This window comes from Chelonoidis abingdonii, chromosome 21 (assembly GCF_003597395.2).
Source record: "Chelonoidis abingdonii isolate Lonesome George chromosome 21, CheloAbing_2.0, whole genome shotgun sequence".
Lineage (NCBI taxonomy): Eukaryota > Metazoa > Chordata > Testudines > Testudinidae > Chelonoidis > Chelonoidis abingdonii.
The window spans coordinates 15409295-15426661 of NC_133789.1; the positions used below are offsets into that span (position 1 = coordinate 15409295).

The 17367-nt window shown below is 50.6% G+C and overlaps 1 protein-coding gene and 1 long non-coding RNA gene across 4 annotated transcripts; one reads left to right on the plus strand and one right to left on the minus strand.

The window, feature by feature from the left end:
• Positions 1-562: 562 nt before the first annotated feature.
• On the minus strand, positions 563-6057 carry LOC116817881 (somatotropin). Its single transcript, XM_032768358.2, has 4 exons — positions 5889-6057; positions 4532-4648; positions 3487-3648; positions 563-848 (listed from the first exon to the last, which is right to left on the minus strand). The coding sequence occupies exons 1-4, from the start codon at positions 5970-5972 to the stop codon at positions 648-650; spliced, it is 564 nt and encodes a 187-aa protein (XP_032624249.2). The 5' UTR covers positions 5973-6057; the 3' UTR covers positions 563-647.
• On the plus strand, positions 1718-14224 carry LOC116817882 (uncharacterized). Of its 3 annotated transcripts, none has more exons than XR_012654676.1 (3): positions 1718-1838; positions 11445-11544; positions 11684-14224. It is a non-coding gene; the product is annotated as an uncharacterized LOC116817882 (long non-coding RNA). The 3 variants fall into 3 exon arrangements; XR_012654678.1 differs by lacking the exon at positions 1718-1838 and adding an exon at positions 8318-8411; XR_012654675.1 differs by lacking the exon at positions 1718-1838 and adding an exon at positions 10741-10849.
• Positions 14225-17367: the final 3143 nt, after the last annotated feature.

A 17367-nucleotide genomic window follows, 5' to 3' on the forward strand; every position in this document is an offset into this window, starting at 1 on the left:
CGGCCTCGCTCGGCCTGACCCGGCCTAAGCCCCGCCTCCTGCTCCGCCAGCCCCGCCCGGTCCCCCGCCTGGCCCCGCTCCGCCTGTTGGTGCCGCGGTGCCTCTCGCCTCCCAGCAGCCCCACTCCCCGGGGCCGGGATGGGCAGGAGCTGTCGGGGGCGGGCGGGGATGCGAGGGGCCTCAGCTGCCTGGGCTGCCCTGGTCTTTGCCGCCCCCCACACGCCCAGGCTCCAGCCCGACCACAGCCGCGTGCGCCTCGCTGCCCTCGGCCCAGCTTGGTGGCGAGCCCGGCTGAGCTGCCAGGCCCCGCAGCCAGTGGAAGAGCCTGGGGGCGGTGGGGGCCGGCTGCTGGCTGTGGTGCCCCAGCCTCTCTGCAAGAAGCCGGAGGAACAAGCGCACCGAGCAATGAGCTGCCGCCGCACGATGCTGGGCTTCGAGCTCGTTTATTCTCTGCAGGCGAGAAGGATTTTCTTTACAAAGAGGGAGGAGCAGCTTTATGCAGCCCCTTCAAGACATCACAGCTGGCAGGGGATGCGTTTACTCACAGGCCCGTCAGCCTCTGAGCTGCTCTTAACAACGAGGGTCACACAGGCAGGATCACGCTAACCTCATCATGCACAGGGATAACAGAACAGTGTTTTTGGCCATCAAATGGTGCAGTTGCTCTCTCCGAAGCGCCGGCACTTCATCAGTTTCAAGTAGGTCTCCACCTTGTGCAGGTCTTTCTTGAAGCAGGACAACAGGCCGTAGTTTTTTAACAAGGCGTCTTCGTTCCGGAGATTGATGTCAAATTTGTCATAAGTGGGTCTGAGGACTTGAAATCCCCGAAGGCTTCCATCTTCCAGCTCCTGTGGGGACATAGCAGCTTAGATGGGAGGGAACAGCTCTTGGGCTGCCATATCAGAGCCCAAAGGGCTGGGACCATGGAAACAGATGCCAAGGTGTCAGCACAGCTCAGTGCCTCCCAGTCTCAGCTCTCCTGAAGAAGGTGCTTTCACAGGCATAGAAAGCCTGAGACAGCATTTAGGCAGGTGGTGTGGAGTGTGCTTAGCTCACTTGCATGGGTGCTTTTGGGAGTTAGCACTGGCCTGTGAGAGGGAGTGTGCTGGGGAGAGGAGGTGCTGTCAAACCCAGCACACCCCATCTCATGGGTGAGCTCATCAGCTACCCAGGACAGGCAGCTGGGAGAGGTGGGGTGGGGTGGAAAGGAGAGGCGGAAGGGAGTAGGTGATGTGGATCGCTCTCTATGAATTTTACCAAAGAGTGCGCAGGATGCAAGCTCGTCTTTGGGATTCCTGTAGACCTTGGGATGGTCCTTTACTTGCTGCTTCCCTCCCCCCTTCCATTTTCTTTTTGTGGACTGCAAGCTCATACAGTATGTTTAAAATCCATGGTTCTCAACCCAGCCCCCCATGTTACAACAGAAGATAGTTTCCCATCTAGCCATAAAGGAGGTGGGTACTGTGTTGCTGTTCAGACCTCATGTTCCACTTGTGCACATTCTTTCACATACACATTTTCACAAGAAGAGCAATTATACATGTGCGGTTGTGGATGTATTAAACTATAGTCTTCAGGAAGAAAGCTGGACAGGGCACCAGACAAGACACAGTGGTGAGGGGATTGGATGTATGAAAAGGCCTGGAGAGACTGCCGAGGTGTGTCAGTCACACAGCTGACCAAAGCGCTCACTTTGGTGAGCTGGTGAAATAACCTCTTTTCTCTTTAACACTGCAGTCCCAGTGGAGAAGTCTTTAGCTGATGTTACCAGGCTCCTGCTGCTTCTGGCTGAAAAGCTTTGTGCGCCAGCTGGAGCTTCTTTTAGCTTTTTTGGACTGGTAAGCACTGCTTGAAATGGAAACCTGATTATTTGATTGGCTTGTCAGCATCACTCTGCCCAGGAATTGAGTACAAGTGTAAGTGAAACCAGTGAGGTTGCACAGGTGTATGTGGAGTGCTGTTGATGTGTGAGAAGGAAAGAACCCAGCTTGACTGTCAGGGTCACACTTTTTTAGTTGCCTAAAGATGCAGCTGGATATGTAGGTGCCTAACTCTCATAGGACTCCCAAGACACTTCTGAAAATCCCACTCAGCTGCTTTCTGCATCTTTAGACACCTAAACATTCTTACAGATCTGGGTTTCAGAGCCCAGGCTGAGTTTGCGGTGTTGGCAGTGTGGGAAAAATCCCCTACCTTTTACTTATAAACTGAGCACACTCGAAATCCCTGAGAGACCATAAACATTTCCACTTTTTAAAAAGCCACTTTTCAGAGAAGAACCACTATAAAGCAGCTGGACTGAAAAGCTTTGATTTTCCAGGGAAGGAGTGGGATAGATTATCCCTCTTCTTATAAAACTCCATATTCCCAGTGATGGAACACAAATATTTCTGGGCAGAAGCCTGCACTCCTTACAGCTTCTTTATATTGTTGTAACGATCAGCTTCAGCAGAGTGTAACACAAGTCTAAGGTCATGGAGAATCGCGTCCCTTAGTGAGAAGTTTAGACCATTTGTGTTCTCCACTGATTGTATTATAGAAAGGCTTTCTTCTTGTACCAGTGCATCTCACATGTGGCCACTTGAGCATGGAAAGGGCAAAGAAACAGGCAGGTGCACGCTCGGGTCAGTGGTTATTTAGGTTATACATAGTTAGGAATATCAGCAGAATACTGAAAAAACTAGGCACCTACCATTGCTGCAGTGAAGTTAAGATTGCTTGGGGACACATAAATCTGCCTTTTCTTTTTTTTTTCCGCAACTGACAATTTTCTCAACTGTTTTTTCAAAATATTACAGGGCATATTTACATTAACACTGACAAAGTAGTTTGTCAAGGGATATAGCATGCTTTCCTACAGTGCCACTTACACGACAGAGAGAGCCTATTAAAATATTGTTTAATGATAGGCTTGGAAAGGACTTTCTATTCTATCCTATCCTATTCTATTCTTTATGGTTTTTATAGCGCACTCATCACCATAGTATCTGAAAGCCTCCCAGTATTGCAGTAAGCAATGTGACTAGCGTATGTCACGTGTTTGTTCATTCATCCTCCCCCAGGGGGAGAAGTGTGTGCAAGGGAACATTTTGTTTTGATTTTTTTCATTTCTGTATCTGTACACAGTGCACACTCCCTCCCTCCCCATCCCACTCCCTCATACCCCTACCCCAATGGTCAACTTGTTAACAGTGTTGCCAATGTATTCGTTTTCCAACCCCCTTGTAAATTCAAACACCACCTCTTATCATTCTGTTTCTTCGGGAAAACACTGGTCTACACATACGTGTTGCCATATGTTTATGTTAGAGAAGGAAAGTCAAAGAAATGCACCTTGCATTTGGAGCAGGAAGTGGAGAGGTTTGGGATGGTCCCTAGTCCCTGGGTGAGTTCATTCCACAGTCTTGAGCCAGCCCCCAAGAAAGCTCTGTCTGCTGGAGTCCAGGAGAGCAATATGATTCTGTAATCATGTCATATGCTGCTTACCTTCATCAGAGCCTGGATACCTTCTTCTAAGTCCCTCAGTTTTTCATAGACTCTGTCTGAGGTGCCAAACACAAGGCTGTTGGTGAACACCCTGCTTAGGAACTGCACAGGGTTTAACCAGGACTGAATGAGAATCAGTGAAAACCGAAGCAGCTCCATGTCCTGAAATGAAAATAAATTGGGGTCAGAGCTCTGCAGGAAAGGTGTCTTCTAAGTAACAGGTAGGTGCTTTCCATTCTGAAACAGAATGTGACGAAAGGAACTCTGGAGCACTGATTTCTTTAAACTGAGATGAGTGATCTGGGGAGCCTCACCCAGAAATTCTCCTCTGTGTGGACAATGTACTGTCCAAGCCTTTCCGATGTGTGATTTGTTACAGTTTATACCACAGCTGAAAACAAAGCCTGTCCTCTCCCTATGCAATACCCTCCAAGGTCATGCATGGTGAAAAGGGCGATGCGAAGAGCAGTGTCTCTTATAAAGCACCTTTCATCCCAGAGCATTTTGCACACCTTACATAGGCCAGAATTGCTTTACCCCCAAAGGAGGTGGCATGTGGCATCTATCTAAGAGCTACTCTACATGACAGCTTGGGACAGGAAGTGAGGAATCCTGATGATTCTACAAGGGAAGTTTAAAGAGACAGACTGGAATTCTCCAGACTAGAATTTGGCCAGGACACCTGGAACAACAACTGCTCAGAAAAATGCCACAGGATGGTTAATGAGCACAAGTGGCTAAGTGCCTCTTGCTTTTATCTCCAGTTGGGAAGTTAGCAGCCTCCCCTGAGTACTATGCTGAGGCACTGCATTTAGTATTATCTTTGATGGAATGCACAGTTGACTACTTCATGGGTAGCCTGAATGTTGATCCTCAGGGGTCTCCTCTTCAGGTGCTGTCCAGGCCCAGCCCAGTTTAGCTTAGCACATCATGCTTAGCTGTAGTTTTACTGTGCAGGCACTAAGGAGCTACCTCAGACAATGTCTAGTCCCACTGGAAACCCCCTTTTCAGAAGCAGCTCTGCTGCCAGTTGAAGAGAACTTACTGATTTCTGCTGGGCATCATCTTTTCCTGTGGGAGCAGGAATGGTTTCTGAATAACAAAATGCTGATTGGGAAATTTTGTTGGAATGCCTCTGCTCCTCTGGAATATAGGTCCGTTCCTGTGAAAACATCCCAAACACACTGAGAACTGCCCTTTCTAGTACCCTGGGAAGGGGCCTGGGACCTTCTCTCCAGGCTGAACCGAAGAGTTACTGTTAATAAGACAGGAAAATGAAACAAAAAGTGACAGATGCTGTGAAGGGCTGGCAGATGGGCAATGGCATGCAATTCCAGTGATGAGCCAGCATGTTGGCCAAGTTACTAAGGGTAAAGATCAGCCTCTGACTAGGTCTGTGCTATGAAATAACACATGCAATATTCAGTTTAGCTTCTCAGAGGAAGGACATAATCTGTTCATAGGCACTGATTCCATGGGTGCTCTGGGGCTGGAGCACCCACGGGGAAAAATTGGTGGGTGCTGCTCCCTTGCCCATTCCAGCTCGCCTCCGCTCTGCCTCCTCCCAGGGGTGCATCACTACATCCAGCTTCTCTCCACTCCCTTCAAGCACTTCTGCTGCAAAACAGCTGATTTGTGGCAAGCCTGGGAGGGAGGGGGGAGGAGGGGGAATGCAGCGTACTTGGGGAAGAGGCGGGGCCAGGGCAGGGATTTGGGGAAGGGGTCCAATAGGGGCAGGGAGGGGGCAGAGTTGGGGCAGGGACTTTGGGGAATGGGTTGGAGTGGGGGTGGGGCAGGGAAAGGGTGGAGTTGGGCAGGGCCAGGGGCAGGGGGGTGCATCCATCGGCACCAGGGAAAGTTGGCCCCTATGATCCCGTTTGTATTTCTGCAAGCTAAGGTAGCAGAAAACCAGATGATTTTGGAAAGCCAAAGGTCTGCCAGCTCCATATGTAAATTATACACTCTTTGGACACAGTAAGTCTTGTAAAGATGTGTCATCCCCCATGGCTTGCAGGGGTGCTGATGCCAGGTTCCCCTCAGTGAAGGTGCCCGAGCCACTGGGCATTGGAAGCTGAACTGTAATGCCGGTCACCATGAGGGCACAAGGAAATATGGAGAGTTAGAAGGAGAATGGGGGGGTGGGGAGGGCAGGGAAACGTGAGGAAGAGGGAGGAGAGGGGGGTGCAGGAAGGAGACTAAAGGTGGTTGCTGGGAAAGGTGGGGAAATGGTGGAAGACATGAGGGTTGTACGGGAATATGGAGATTGGGATATAAATGAGTTTGGAACCCCTGCCCAGCACTGGGACGAACTCCACAAACTGAACATGTCTGTGTTTGTGGGGGAAGATTATCCCATTTTCAAATAACGTGGGAGTCCAATGGCACGACCCCGTGATACTTACAAACTCTTTGTATGTGTCAGCAGCCAGCAGGTGGAGATGCTGGGCCCTCAGCACGGCATTGGCAAACAGGCTGGAGAGGGGCATGGCAGGGAAGGCTGCTGCCCCCCGTGGCCACTGCAGCCCCAGGATGATTGCAACAAAGAGCAGAGGAGAAAAATATGACCCTGCAAAAGAAAGGGGAGGTGTCAGTAACCCTGGGGGCAGTGGCCTAATTACTGTTGGGGGAGGATGTGGGGGAGGCTACAATGAAGCCCCTTCCATTCCCTTTGCTCTTTCCAGGGCTGGCACATAGGGAAAGCTGATGCGGTGGGGGGGTCCAAAGGAGCAGCTGGTGACTGCTTCATACATTAAAGACCATCCTGATTATCTTTTTTCACCTCCTGTGTAGCACAGGCCAGACAATCTCAACCTGCATCACACCCAGAACTTCCAGTTGAGCTCGAGAGTCTCTCTCCAAAAGACATCCAGTCCTGACTGACTGACAGCAAGTGCCGGAGAATCCCCCAGGTCCCTGAATAAGCTGTTCCCATGATTAATTACCCTTGCCATTACAAATGCGCTCCTTATTCCAGCTTCAGCTTCCATCCACTGGCTCTTGTTCTGCCTTATCTGCTGGATTAAAGAGCCTTCTATGATCAGAAATCTTCACCTCCTGGAGGTCCTTACAGGTCAGGATCAAGTCGCCTTTTTAGCTTTCTGTTGGACAACTAACAGGTTGAGTCTTCACTGAGAGGCTGGTCAATTTTGCCCCCACAGTTTGTGTTACTTAGACACCTGAGCCATTGATTATTCCACATATTATGGCCATAGATGTCTGGGTGATCTAAATCGTGCGCAAATAACTGCAGGAGCAAAATAGCAGGCAGTTATTTGTAGCCCTCGTTTCCGTCCCCAAAACCTGTCCATGCTGCTTTGTGCCCTGGGATTCCAGTCTGCCAGGTTGCATGAGGCATTGTTTTTAGCCCTGAGTTCTTGAGAGAGGAGCCTCGAAAAGCAGCTCAGAACTAAAGTGGAGTGATAAAGGCAAAGTCAGAATAATAGGATACCTGAGGTCTGATATCTTGTGAACCACCATAGAGCACCTGCGCTGCCACTACTGCTGAGCTTTCCCAAGGGGGAATCACATTAGTGTCTGTCAGTCATACCTTTGAAACTGTCACGGGCTTTTCAAACCAGACAAAACCACAGGCCGTCACAAACCATTTCCCAGAGAGGCACCTCAACAGGCTGAGCTACTCTGCTGATCAGAGCAATGCAGTGCCACGGAAAGCCGGCAACTCTCCCTGTATCTGAGATGAGCCAGCATCTGAACGCAGAGGTCACCAGACCAGACAAAGTGTATATGGCTTGAGAAAGGAGATAAAACTTGAAAAGTGGGGGTGAGGCAGGGCACAGCTAAGGGCCGAGCCAGACCAGGAGAGTATATCCTGAACCTTAGTGAACACAAGGTGTCACTGAGCCCAGAACAAAGAACACCTGGAATCACAGTAAATACGTGTTGCTAATGAAAAGGGGAAAACACCCACTTGAGTGTCTCTTCCAAGACTGCCAGGTTTGCTCTCTTGGCACATGAGAGCACCCCCCCTCCCCCCAGGAGCTGACAAAGGGAAGAGAGCCTCCTGCACCCCACCTGCCAGACTACCATGGAGCCAGGCAGTATTTATCCCAGGTGATGCTGACCTCCTGCAGCTGCAGGGCTGGGGATCAGTGAGGGGTGGAGCAAGGCTCCTTTGCAGCAGGGGTGTGGATGTGCTAGATGGGGCAGCTATGCTCTATTGCTCCAGCACCCCTGAACATACCCACATGCCCCAGCAAACCAGCTGTTTTATTATCTGTCATGGTCCAGGACCTTCTTGTGCTAGGCACTGTACAAACAGCAGAGATGATCCCTGCCCCAACAAGCTTACAACCCCCCCTACACTGGCCACCCTTAGGATTAGTGCAATGGAGCTGAGCTTTAAAAACCATAATTTAGAACTTTCTGACTTTTGTGTGATTAAAATGATAACCTCTCTGTTGCTTAGGAACACAGAAATCACCAGGCTGGATCAGATCTGAGGCCCCTCTAGTCCAGTATCCTGGCTCTAACACTGCTCAGCACCAGCTGCTTCAGAGGAAGGTGCAAGGACCCTGATTAGCAAGCATGAAATAATCTGCCCCCACATATAGGTCCTGGCCTCTAATAGAGTGGCTTAAGCCCTGGAGCAGCAGATTTAATATGCCTTCATAATAGAGGTTATAACTCTGGATATTCCTGTGTCCATAGAAATGTCCAATCCCCTTTTAAAATTGCTAAATTCTTGGCCTCCACATCTTCCTGTGGCAGTGAGTTCCACAAGCTAATTATGCATTGTGTGAAAACGTATTTCCTTTATGGGTTTGAATGTCCCATCTTTTCCCACAGACACTGAGTTTACACTACACACGGCAATACTGTCCTTTCTCTGCACTGCGTCCCGCTCTCCTGAGTCACAGTACTTTACAATTCTGATATAAAAAGGTACCTGAAGCCATTCCTCTTTGGTAAGTTGCAGTTGCTCAGGTGCTGTTTGAAGCTGGATGTTTCTAGGCTGGTAGTAGGAACCTTTGAACCATTCTTATATAGTGGGGTATCGTCATAATATTCATGCATGTTTCCATGAATGTGAGACACCAGTCCCCCCTGCCATATTGGTCTGTGCATAAATGCATAGGTGTTCACAATGGTGTTACCTACTCAGAATTGTATTATGCATAAATGTAAAATGTATCACGGATGTTTGCCTAGTGCTAAATTTAGCACTGAATGATCCCCCTATGTTCAGTTTATTGTAAACAGAGGTCGTCTAGCAGAGATGTTCATCCCCAATTTCAGCAACCACTGAGTAACTCATCCTCTACATTGTTCACTGTGCCATGTAGAAAATGCACCTCCTCCTTGCTCTGCCCTGACAGGGACAGCTGATCACTCAGGGAGGCCTTGAGAAGAAGCAAATGGGATACTTTGCAGTATTTGTTGCTTAGGACAACAAATGTCAGCCGCTTTCCAGAGCAGAATGACTGTGCATTAAAACATGGGCAGTGACGGATGGAGGGACAGATCCGGCAAAAGGGCCCCCACTCCCCCCCCCCATGTGTTTGTCTATTGTCCCCCCTTTACATTGCAAAACCAGATACAAACCCTATTCGTTAGGCTCCTGGTATTCTAAAGTACTTTAGAATTCTGTTACAAAGCCCTGGATTTATGTAGTGGAGCTGCACTGAGTTTCACTGCAAATGGGGAGTTCTGTTTTATTCTCTATCAGTTCTAATACTGTGTCATCACCATTGTATCCGAGGATCTTCCAGTAGTGCATGAAATGACATGGCTAACATCTGTCATGTGCTGTTTGTTCATTAATGATCTGGAGGATGGCGTGAATTGCACCCTCAGCAAGTTTGCAGGTGACACTAAACTGGGCAGAGTGGTAGATACGCTGGAGGGTAGGGATAGGGATAGGATACAGAGGGATCTAGACAAATTAGAGGATTGGGCCAAAAGAAATGTGATGAGATTCAACAAGGACAAGTGCAGAGACCTGCACTTAGGACAGAAGAATCTCATGAACTGCTACAGACTAGGGTCTGAGCGACTAGGCAGCAGTTCTGCAGAAAAGGACCTAGGGGTTACAGTAGACGGGAAGCTGGATATGAGTCGACAGTGTGCCCTTGTTGCCAAGAAGGCTAACGGCATTTTGGGCTGTATAAGTAGGGGCATTGCCAGCAGATAAAGGGACGTGATCATTTCCCTCCATCTGGCATTGATGAGGCCTCATCTGGAGTACTGTGTCCAGGTTTGGGCCCCACACTGCAAGACGGATGTGGTAAAATTGGAAAGAGTCTAGTGGAGGGCAAAAAAATGATTAGGGCGCTGGAGCACATGACTTATGAGGAGAGGCTGAGGGAACTGGGATTGTTTAGTCTGCAAAAGAGAAGAATGAGAGGGGATTTGATAGCTGCTTTCAACTACCTGAAAGGGGGTTCCAAAGAGGATGGATCTGGAGAGGTGGGGGGTGTTAGAAGGTCTGCATGGCAGTCACCACCTCTTGCCAGCCTTCTCTTGGTCTCTGCTGCAAGCCTCCTGCCCCTGTCTTCCCTGCTTCTGGCCATTGAACTGGGGCCCTTCTCATGGCACTCCTATGCAACGTTCTGGGCCCATCAGACACTGCTGATGAAAGCACTGATGGCCATCTAGCTTGGTCTGCATCCCTACATGTGATCCAACTCTCCTTTGGGCTCATCGTCCAGGGCAAGCAGCCCCCCCCCGCCCCCCCCCCCCCCCCCCCCCCCCGCCAGGTGCTGGATCCAGGGATGCAAGGTTTGATGTAGGCTCGTTAATAAACACACTGGTTGGAGGACGAGCGTGGTGTGTTCCTGGAAGCCACTCGGTGTTCGTATCCTGTAGGCGCGACGACGTCAGAGAGTAAATGTCAGGTTCCTGGGCCGGGAGAGTATTGGATCCTGCTGCTACCACGTATCTGGTAACTGAGGATCCAGCAGCAACTGGGGGTGTTTTTCTCCTGCCACTCCAGAATGTGTTTGAAGATGTCAGGCTGTGTCAGGTGCACACAGGAGGTGCCCTGCCCAGCAGTCAGGGACTGGGTAAGACTCAGTTCCTGGGGAGATGGAATCCTCTAGGCATAGCAGTGTGTGTATGGTACTTCACGCAGGGGCAGTGTACCGAAAACACACCACCAAGGCAGCGACCTGCGTTTCAAGAACATTCTGTAGGCTGCTAAGTTGAGCACTTGGAAGTGCCAGATTGACGCAACTTTCATTCTTTCCCCTTGTGCGTGCAACCTGGCTATTGAATGAGGCAGGGGTGCGATGGGAAACCCATGTGGGACCATAAAATCATAGACTGTACCTGATGTGTGTGTCCAAAGGGCAGAACAGGGGCTGCACAAGCAACCAGAAGGTGTACAGCTGGCATTTCCAAACTTGTGAGCACCCCAAATAACTGTTTTGTAACGTCAATTTACTGCAGGCAATATCCTAGGGGGGTTTTATGAAGAAAAACTAGATTCTGTTATGCACAGTGGTGATGAGCCCCTCTCTGTGCATCAGCAGTAGAGTTTTAACCCTGAGCCATTAGTATTTCAGCAGAGATTGCTCACACTGGGGCTACAGGATTCTGTTATCTGGGGCCAGGCAAGAGGGAATGGGCTGCTGGGCCTAGGTGCTGGTTGATTGGTTGAGGGTGCGGGGGAGCTGGCTCACTTTGCTCTCTGTCTCCCTCGACTTCCAGAACTGGGGGAACTCCATACCCTCATGTTATCCCAAGAGGGTGGGAATGGGCCACTGGGGCCAAGGGCTCGGTCCTGGGGAGGTTTCCAGTCCTGCTCTCTCTCCATCCTCAGCACTGCAGCTAGACTGGCAGCTCCTAGCTGTGCCCAGCCCAGCATATGTTGTTGTTGCTGCTGCTGCTTTGGGAGAGGCAGATGCCCAGCTCTCTTGAATGCATGTGGATTTAGTTCTTATTTTGGCAGGGTGCCAACAATTTCCTGCAAAATGGCTGTTTTCCCATTTATATCTCAGCAATAGCGGAACAGGATTTTATGAAACAAAGAAGAGGCACTTCACTAGCCCAAGGCTGTCCCCCTAGCTGAGTATCAAGGACCTGCTGCGAACAACAAAAGTGGGAGAGCGACAAGAATCCTTTCTGATGGAAAGTAATCGACAACCCAAATATCCGGACTGCTGCCAGATCCCTCTGGCGGTGCTGCCAGCTCTTGCAGTTTGCATGAGTCTCATGTTGTTTGGTGTTTTTCTTAAAGCCTCAGGTCCAGGAATGATGTAAGCGCATGAGAATCTCATTGAAACTCCCTTCCAGAACCCGAGAAAAGGTTGAAAACGTGGCCCCTAAGGGCTCCACAATCAAGGTGAAGACGAGGACCGCCACGTTCATTGCTTATTAAAAATCTCATGGTTGGTAAGCTGTCCTCGGGTGTTTTGAATACGTGGAGTTAGTGACCCTGAGGCAGGTTCTGTGCATCTGCTCCCCCTGCTTCAGGTAGAGTGTGTCTGGGATGGGGATGGGCGAGATGCCCTAACTGATCCTGGGCTGTTTTGGCCCCTGCTGGCCCAGGTTGGGGGGAAGCAGGCAGGTGGCTGCTCTTCGTCTCTTCCCCCAGCTATGCCATGCTGCATACACAGGATGTGCTGCACACACAGGATGTGCTGCAGTTTCCTTCTGTTTCCTGCCTGCGGAAGGGACAGCGTTAGCCCTGCTCTGTCAAACAACAGGAAAGAAACGGTTTGGGTTCAGTGAGTCGCAGGAAACAAGCCCAGCCCATGAAGCAACTGTCAGTGCAAAATCCCTCTCGCATCCTTCCAACCTGCCCTCAACGCTAGAGCACACTGGTGGGTGGGGGTACAGTGTATTTGTGTGACAGTAGCAACTAGAGCCACCCTCCCCCCACCCCCTGGGATCAGGGCCCACTGGGCTGGGTGCCGTGCACACACAGGAAGAGTCAGCACTTGCCCCAGATTGCTTACAGTCAGCAGATGGGGAGCGGGCAGCGAGATATTTGCAGTGAGGGTGAATGGCAAAGGCCATGCTGGGGCCACGTACACTCACTGCAAGGGCAGGTCTGCACTGCAGAGAGAGCTGCTGTATATTTAACTTGGGTTAGCTGGTCAAGGTTAAAATAGAAGTGAAGACTTGGCAATTTGGCTTTTAACACAGGTTAGCAGCTCGAGCCATAGCCTGTGGGGCAGCCTGGTGCTGAACTTGAGCCAGAAGTGAGTTGCTGCAGCCTCACTGCTGTCCTACCCTGAGTTAGCTAATCCCAGGTAACACATTCTTTGAGCCTGCGGGAGAGGTGTGAAGGGGCCTGCTCATTAATGAGTGTCTGGCCCCACCAGTCTGAAGGAAAGACTGAGAGAAGCCTGTGGAGATGAAAAAGGGTTGGGGTGGGTGAGTACTGTCACATCCGCACAAACCCCCCACCCTCCCTGGAAGCTCCCATCTCAGGTGAAGAGCACCCCAGTTCAGTGTAGCTTTCCCAGTGAAACCAATGGCTCCAGGATGCCGTCAATGCAAAGTGAGCAAAGGGTTCACACCAGCCTTGCTGGGTCTGGTTCTAAAATGACTGAGTTGGGGGCACAGACAAGGCCTAAGGGAGTCAGGTACCCAATCCCATTGCCTTGCCCTGTGTGCCAAACTCCCTTGGGATCCTTGTAAATCCCAGGCTGGACTCCGGGAGAAAGAATTTGCCCATCTGACTTGTGGTATTTACATACTACATTACAGAATCCGTCAGTGCTCAGTTACTGGGTTTGTGAACCAGTGACTCTTTAATTACAACAAATTACTGACTAACTCAGCTACAGCGTTAAAACAATGCTGAGATGTTCTGATACTGCCCCTCCCCCACCCTTGGCCATCACAGAGATAGGGTGACCAGGCAGCAAATATGAAAAATCGGGACGGGGTGGGGGGTAATAGGAGCCTATATAAGAAAAAGACCCAAAAATCGGGATTGTCCCTATAAAATCGGGACATCTGGTCACGCTACACACACAGAGCAGGGACCCTCCTCTTCCCCCACCCTCAAGCATTGCACAGAGCTGGAGTATGCTCCTCCCCCATCCTTGGGCATCTCACAGAGCACTTTGTACCCAAAACACCCTGGCACCCCCATATTTATCATGGTGATATGATCATGATATATTTGGTACAGAGTATGCCTTGTGAGGTATCATTCTAAAATTCTTGATCTGTTGAACATTAATAATATCCTGTTGGGTTGTATGCACGATCATTGTATGTGAAGTTATGAAGTTTTGCTACATGTGTGTTACTGAAATATGGTGTAAGGTTGGGAACAGCCACAACCAATCTTTCAGGTACAATAATGGAACAACCAGATACTGCTGATGGCCCATTAAGGGGCCTCCACACTACCAAGGGCTATCACAGAATCTATGTACAATGAAAACCTCTCAGCGATAGCACATCAACAATGGACACAGCTTGACTCACATCCTAGCAAAAGATCTATAGCTCCTCCTATAAAGGAGGGAAAACAACATAATCACTTGGCCTCCCACTCCTCCCTCACAGCTCAACACCTGGAAACACCTCTGGAGGACAAAGACTGAATTGGGGAGCTGGTCCCAGGCTGGAAAGGAGAATCCCAGCCTGTGTATTCAGGAACTATACCATCTACCAGGGTGAGACACTGCTTAATTCAAATCCTGTCTAGTTTATAGAATTCAGATTGTAGTTTTAATTTCATTTCTTAAGTAACTAACTTTGATCTGTACATTTCTTACTTACAATCACTTAAAATCTATCTTTCTGTAGTTAATAAACCTGGTTTTATATTTTACTTAAAACAGTGTGTTTCGGTTGAAGTGCCTGAGGAATCTCCTCAGTGTACAAAAGCAGGTGCACATCTGCTTTCTTTTTTAGAAGTGGCGGTGGGAAATAAATGTACACTGGCCAGGCTTCTGACCTGGGCAAGAGGGTACAGGTGTGGGGTCCTATGCCGGGGAGCTTGGAGAATTGTCTGGAGTCTCTCTATTGTTGGTTCATGAGTGGCTAGGAGATGATTCATGTAACTCAGCTGGTTGTGTCCCTGCCTGTGGATGGCTGTGCAAGTGCAGGATCTGGAGAGGATTGTCACAGCATCACAGTGTGAGAGGGGGTCCAGGTTGGTGAGACAGAGGGCTCAGCAGTACCCCAGTTCTAGATTTCACGCCGGGGAACCCGTCACACTTGTCCCCTCCCGCACCCCAGACACACAGCAGGGACCCTCCCCTCCCCTCCCCCAACACGGGCACTGCATAGAGCAGGAACCCACCCCTCCCCCACCACTGGATATCACACATGCCAGGGTGCTGTTTGGATCCACTTTGGCGCAGTGTAGCCATGGTGTGAGGAGGGGTCACACTGGGGTTGGGGTCAAGCCTGTTACTCTCATGTCTCAGTATCCCAGACCTGTGGGTACCTTATCATGGCATGTGTGAATGTGGGGCCATTGCAGCCCCGAGGTTTCCACTTTGCCATTGCATCTTGTCCGGGGAGAGTGCCCCTTTCTCTGGCTGGTGCTGCTGTCCCTGCAGCCAGCTCAACGATCCCAGCTGGGTAATGGGGCTGGGGTAGGCCCTGAATGACAAACTCTCCACCCCCTGCTCTCCAAGCAGACATTGTGTTGGGAAAGCCCCGAGGCAAACGCTGTGGGCACAGCTGGGGCCTGAATCTCAGGGGTGCTGGCACTGAAGGCATGAGCTGGCCTCAGTCAGGGCCAGCTTCAGGCACTAGTGAAGGAAGCAGGTGATTGGGGTGGCCAATACAAAGAGGTGGTGCTCCATTCGGTATCAGGGCCGCGCCTCCGGCTCTTCAGCGGTAATTCAGTGGCGGGTCCCTTGGCCCCTCTCTCCCTCTTTGAGCTGCCGCCTGAGTGCTGCCGAATAGGAAGACAGGGAGTGAAGAACCCACTGCCGAAGAATGAAGCGGTGCGATTGAGCTGCCACCAAAGTACCGCCGATCACTGGGGGGTTTTGGGTTTTTTTTTTGCCACTGGGAGCAGCAGAAAAGCTGGAGCCGGTCCTGGGCTCAGTGGGTACATCTGCACTGCAGCTGGGCGTGTGCCTCTCACACTGGGCAGATAGACACATGCCAGCTCCACTCAAGCTAGCATGTTAACAATAGCAGCGTGGCCATTGCAGCTGGGAGACGGATGGGCTAGTCACCCGAGCTCAGAGCTGGGGGATCAGGAGGGCTGTACTTGGATGACTAGTCATGTCACTGCCTGGGACGCAATGGCCACACTTCTGTTTTTAATTCTAACTCGAACAGAGCTAGCACACATCTGTCTCTCCAGGCTGATAGCTCGGAGCGCTCAGCCCTCTGCAAAGCAGGTCCTGGCTGGCCAACTCTGTTTGCTAATGGCTTTATACTTGCTTCTCTGGCAGATGTTCTTGGTCCGGTAGATCTTAGGGCCATGCAGGTAGAAGCAGCGGCAGAATGTGGCCCCTGTGTCTGAGGGCGGAGAGTTAAACACTGTTGTTGTGAGCGGTTGCAGACGTATTGGGTACAGGCGCAATTATGCTTGTTTGCATGTTATTGTTCCGGTAATATAAAATCTGTGCTCCAGAAATAAGACATTGTCCATCCATCTGCCAGAAGCCCCGTTCCGTGGAAACCAGATACTGTGTCAGCAGCCTCGCCTGCGCTGAATTTGGAAAGTGCTGGATAAATCCAAGAGAGGAGTGTGTGCATGGGACCATCTGGCCAGGACCCTTTCAGCAGTGAGCGGTAAAGACACACTGTGGCTGCGAAAAGGGCCTGATGCTTTAGTCAAAGCTGCTTAATGTCACACTCAGTCTCTCATGCCTTGTGAGCCGGACTTTCCATCGCGTGACCTCCCCAGGCTGAAAATAAACTCACTGACGTGGAGGCCAGCTTTTGGTCAGTTCTGCAGGCAAGGGTTGTGGAAATTGCCATGGGGCGGGCTGCATCTCCTGGACGCTGCCTCCTCACATGTTCACGATCACATAGCATCTCTGGGACAACCACGTAGCAATGGCTTCGATGGAAAAGGCTCTTAGGAGAGCACAGAAGGATGCTTAGCTCCCTTCAATGAAACCAGGCACAAGCTTCTTAATCCACAGCTCTTTGGATTCCTTAGAGCCACAGTCAGGTATTGGCTGTGGGTGGACGTGCGCCGCTGGTGAGAAAACACAGCTGAGAATTTCCAGGCTGCCTCCAAATCCTACAGCTTCTTCCTGTGGAGTCTCCTGAAAAGCAACCCTTTCCTGTCCCGTGGCTAGAATGCTTGGCAGCCTCCTCTCCACCACCCTGGCACCTGCCTGGTCCTCATATGGCCCATTCTGCTGCAATCACCTTCCTGTCCCATTGCCCTGTCTGTGTCACACCCCTCCGTGCAACCCCCACTAGCTCCCCCTTGATCCATGCGTCTCACACACAAGCTTCTGGGCCTTACTTGTAAGGCCCTGCACAGCTTTGCCCTTCCCTTTGCTTGTGTAAAATGTCATCTCTTGCCACCTTCCACCTCACCTACTTCCTTTGCTCTTCCACCAACACCAGCCCTTCCTTGATATGCCCATTGGCACTTCTGCAGCCTCTTCTGCGCTGCCTCTTGTGCAGGAAGCAACATCCCTGAACAGATCCCGCAAGCCCCTGTTGTGTCTCCCTTCAGATCCCTCCTCACTGCTGCTGGCAGCCAATGGTAAATGGGCCGCCAGGGTTGGCAGGCGACCAGCAAAGGATTGTATATTCTGATGACTGACACCACCCCCCATCCCAGGTCAGTGGTTTGATCCATTTACTTCTTGTGTCTTGTCGTTCTTTGGGGCAGGCACTGTCCTTTCCAAGTGTCAGTACAGCGCCTAGTTCAACGAGGCCTTGATCCTGGCCATGGCTGCTGGGTGCTGCATGAATACAAGGCCGTACTACAGACATCCCAGCTCTTCCTGGCAGCAAAAGCCT

Excerpts from the sequence above, each read along its gene's own strand:
- LOC116817881 (XM_032768358.2), bottom strand. The coding sequence starts at position 5,972 with ATGCCCCTCTCCAGCCTGTTTGCCAATGCCGTGCTGAGGGCCCAGCAT. Across the intron at positions 4,649-5,888 it reads CTGACACATACAAAGAGTTT|GAACGGACCTATATTCCAGA; the intron begins GTAAGTATCACG and ends ATGTTTTCACAG. Across the intron at positions 849-3,486 it reads GTATCCAGGCTCTGATGAAG|GAGCTGGAAGATGGAAGCCT; the intron begins GTAAGCAGCATA and ends ATGTCCCCACAG.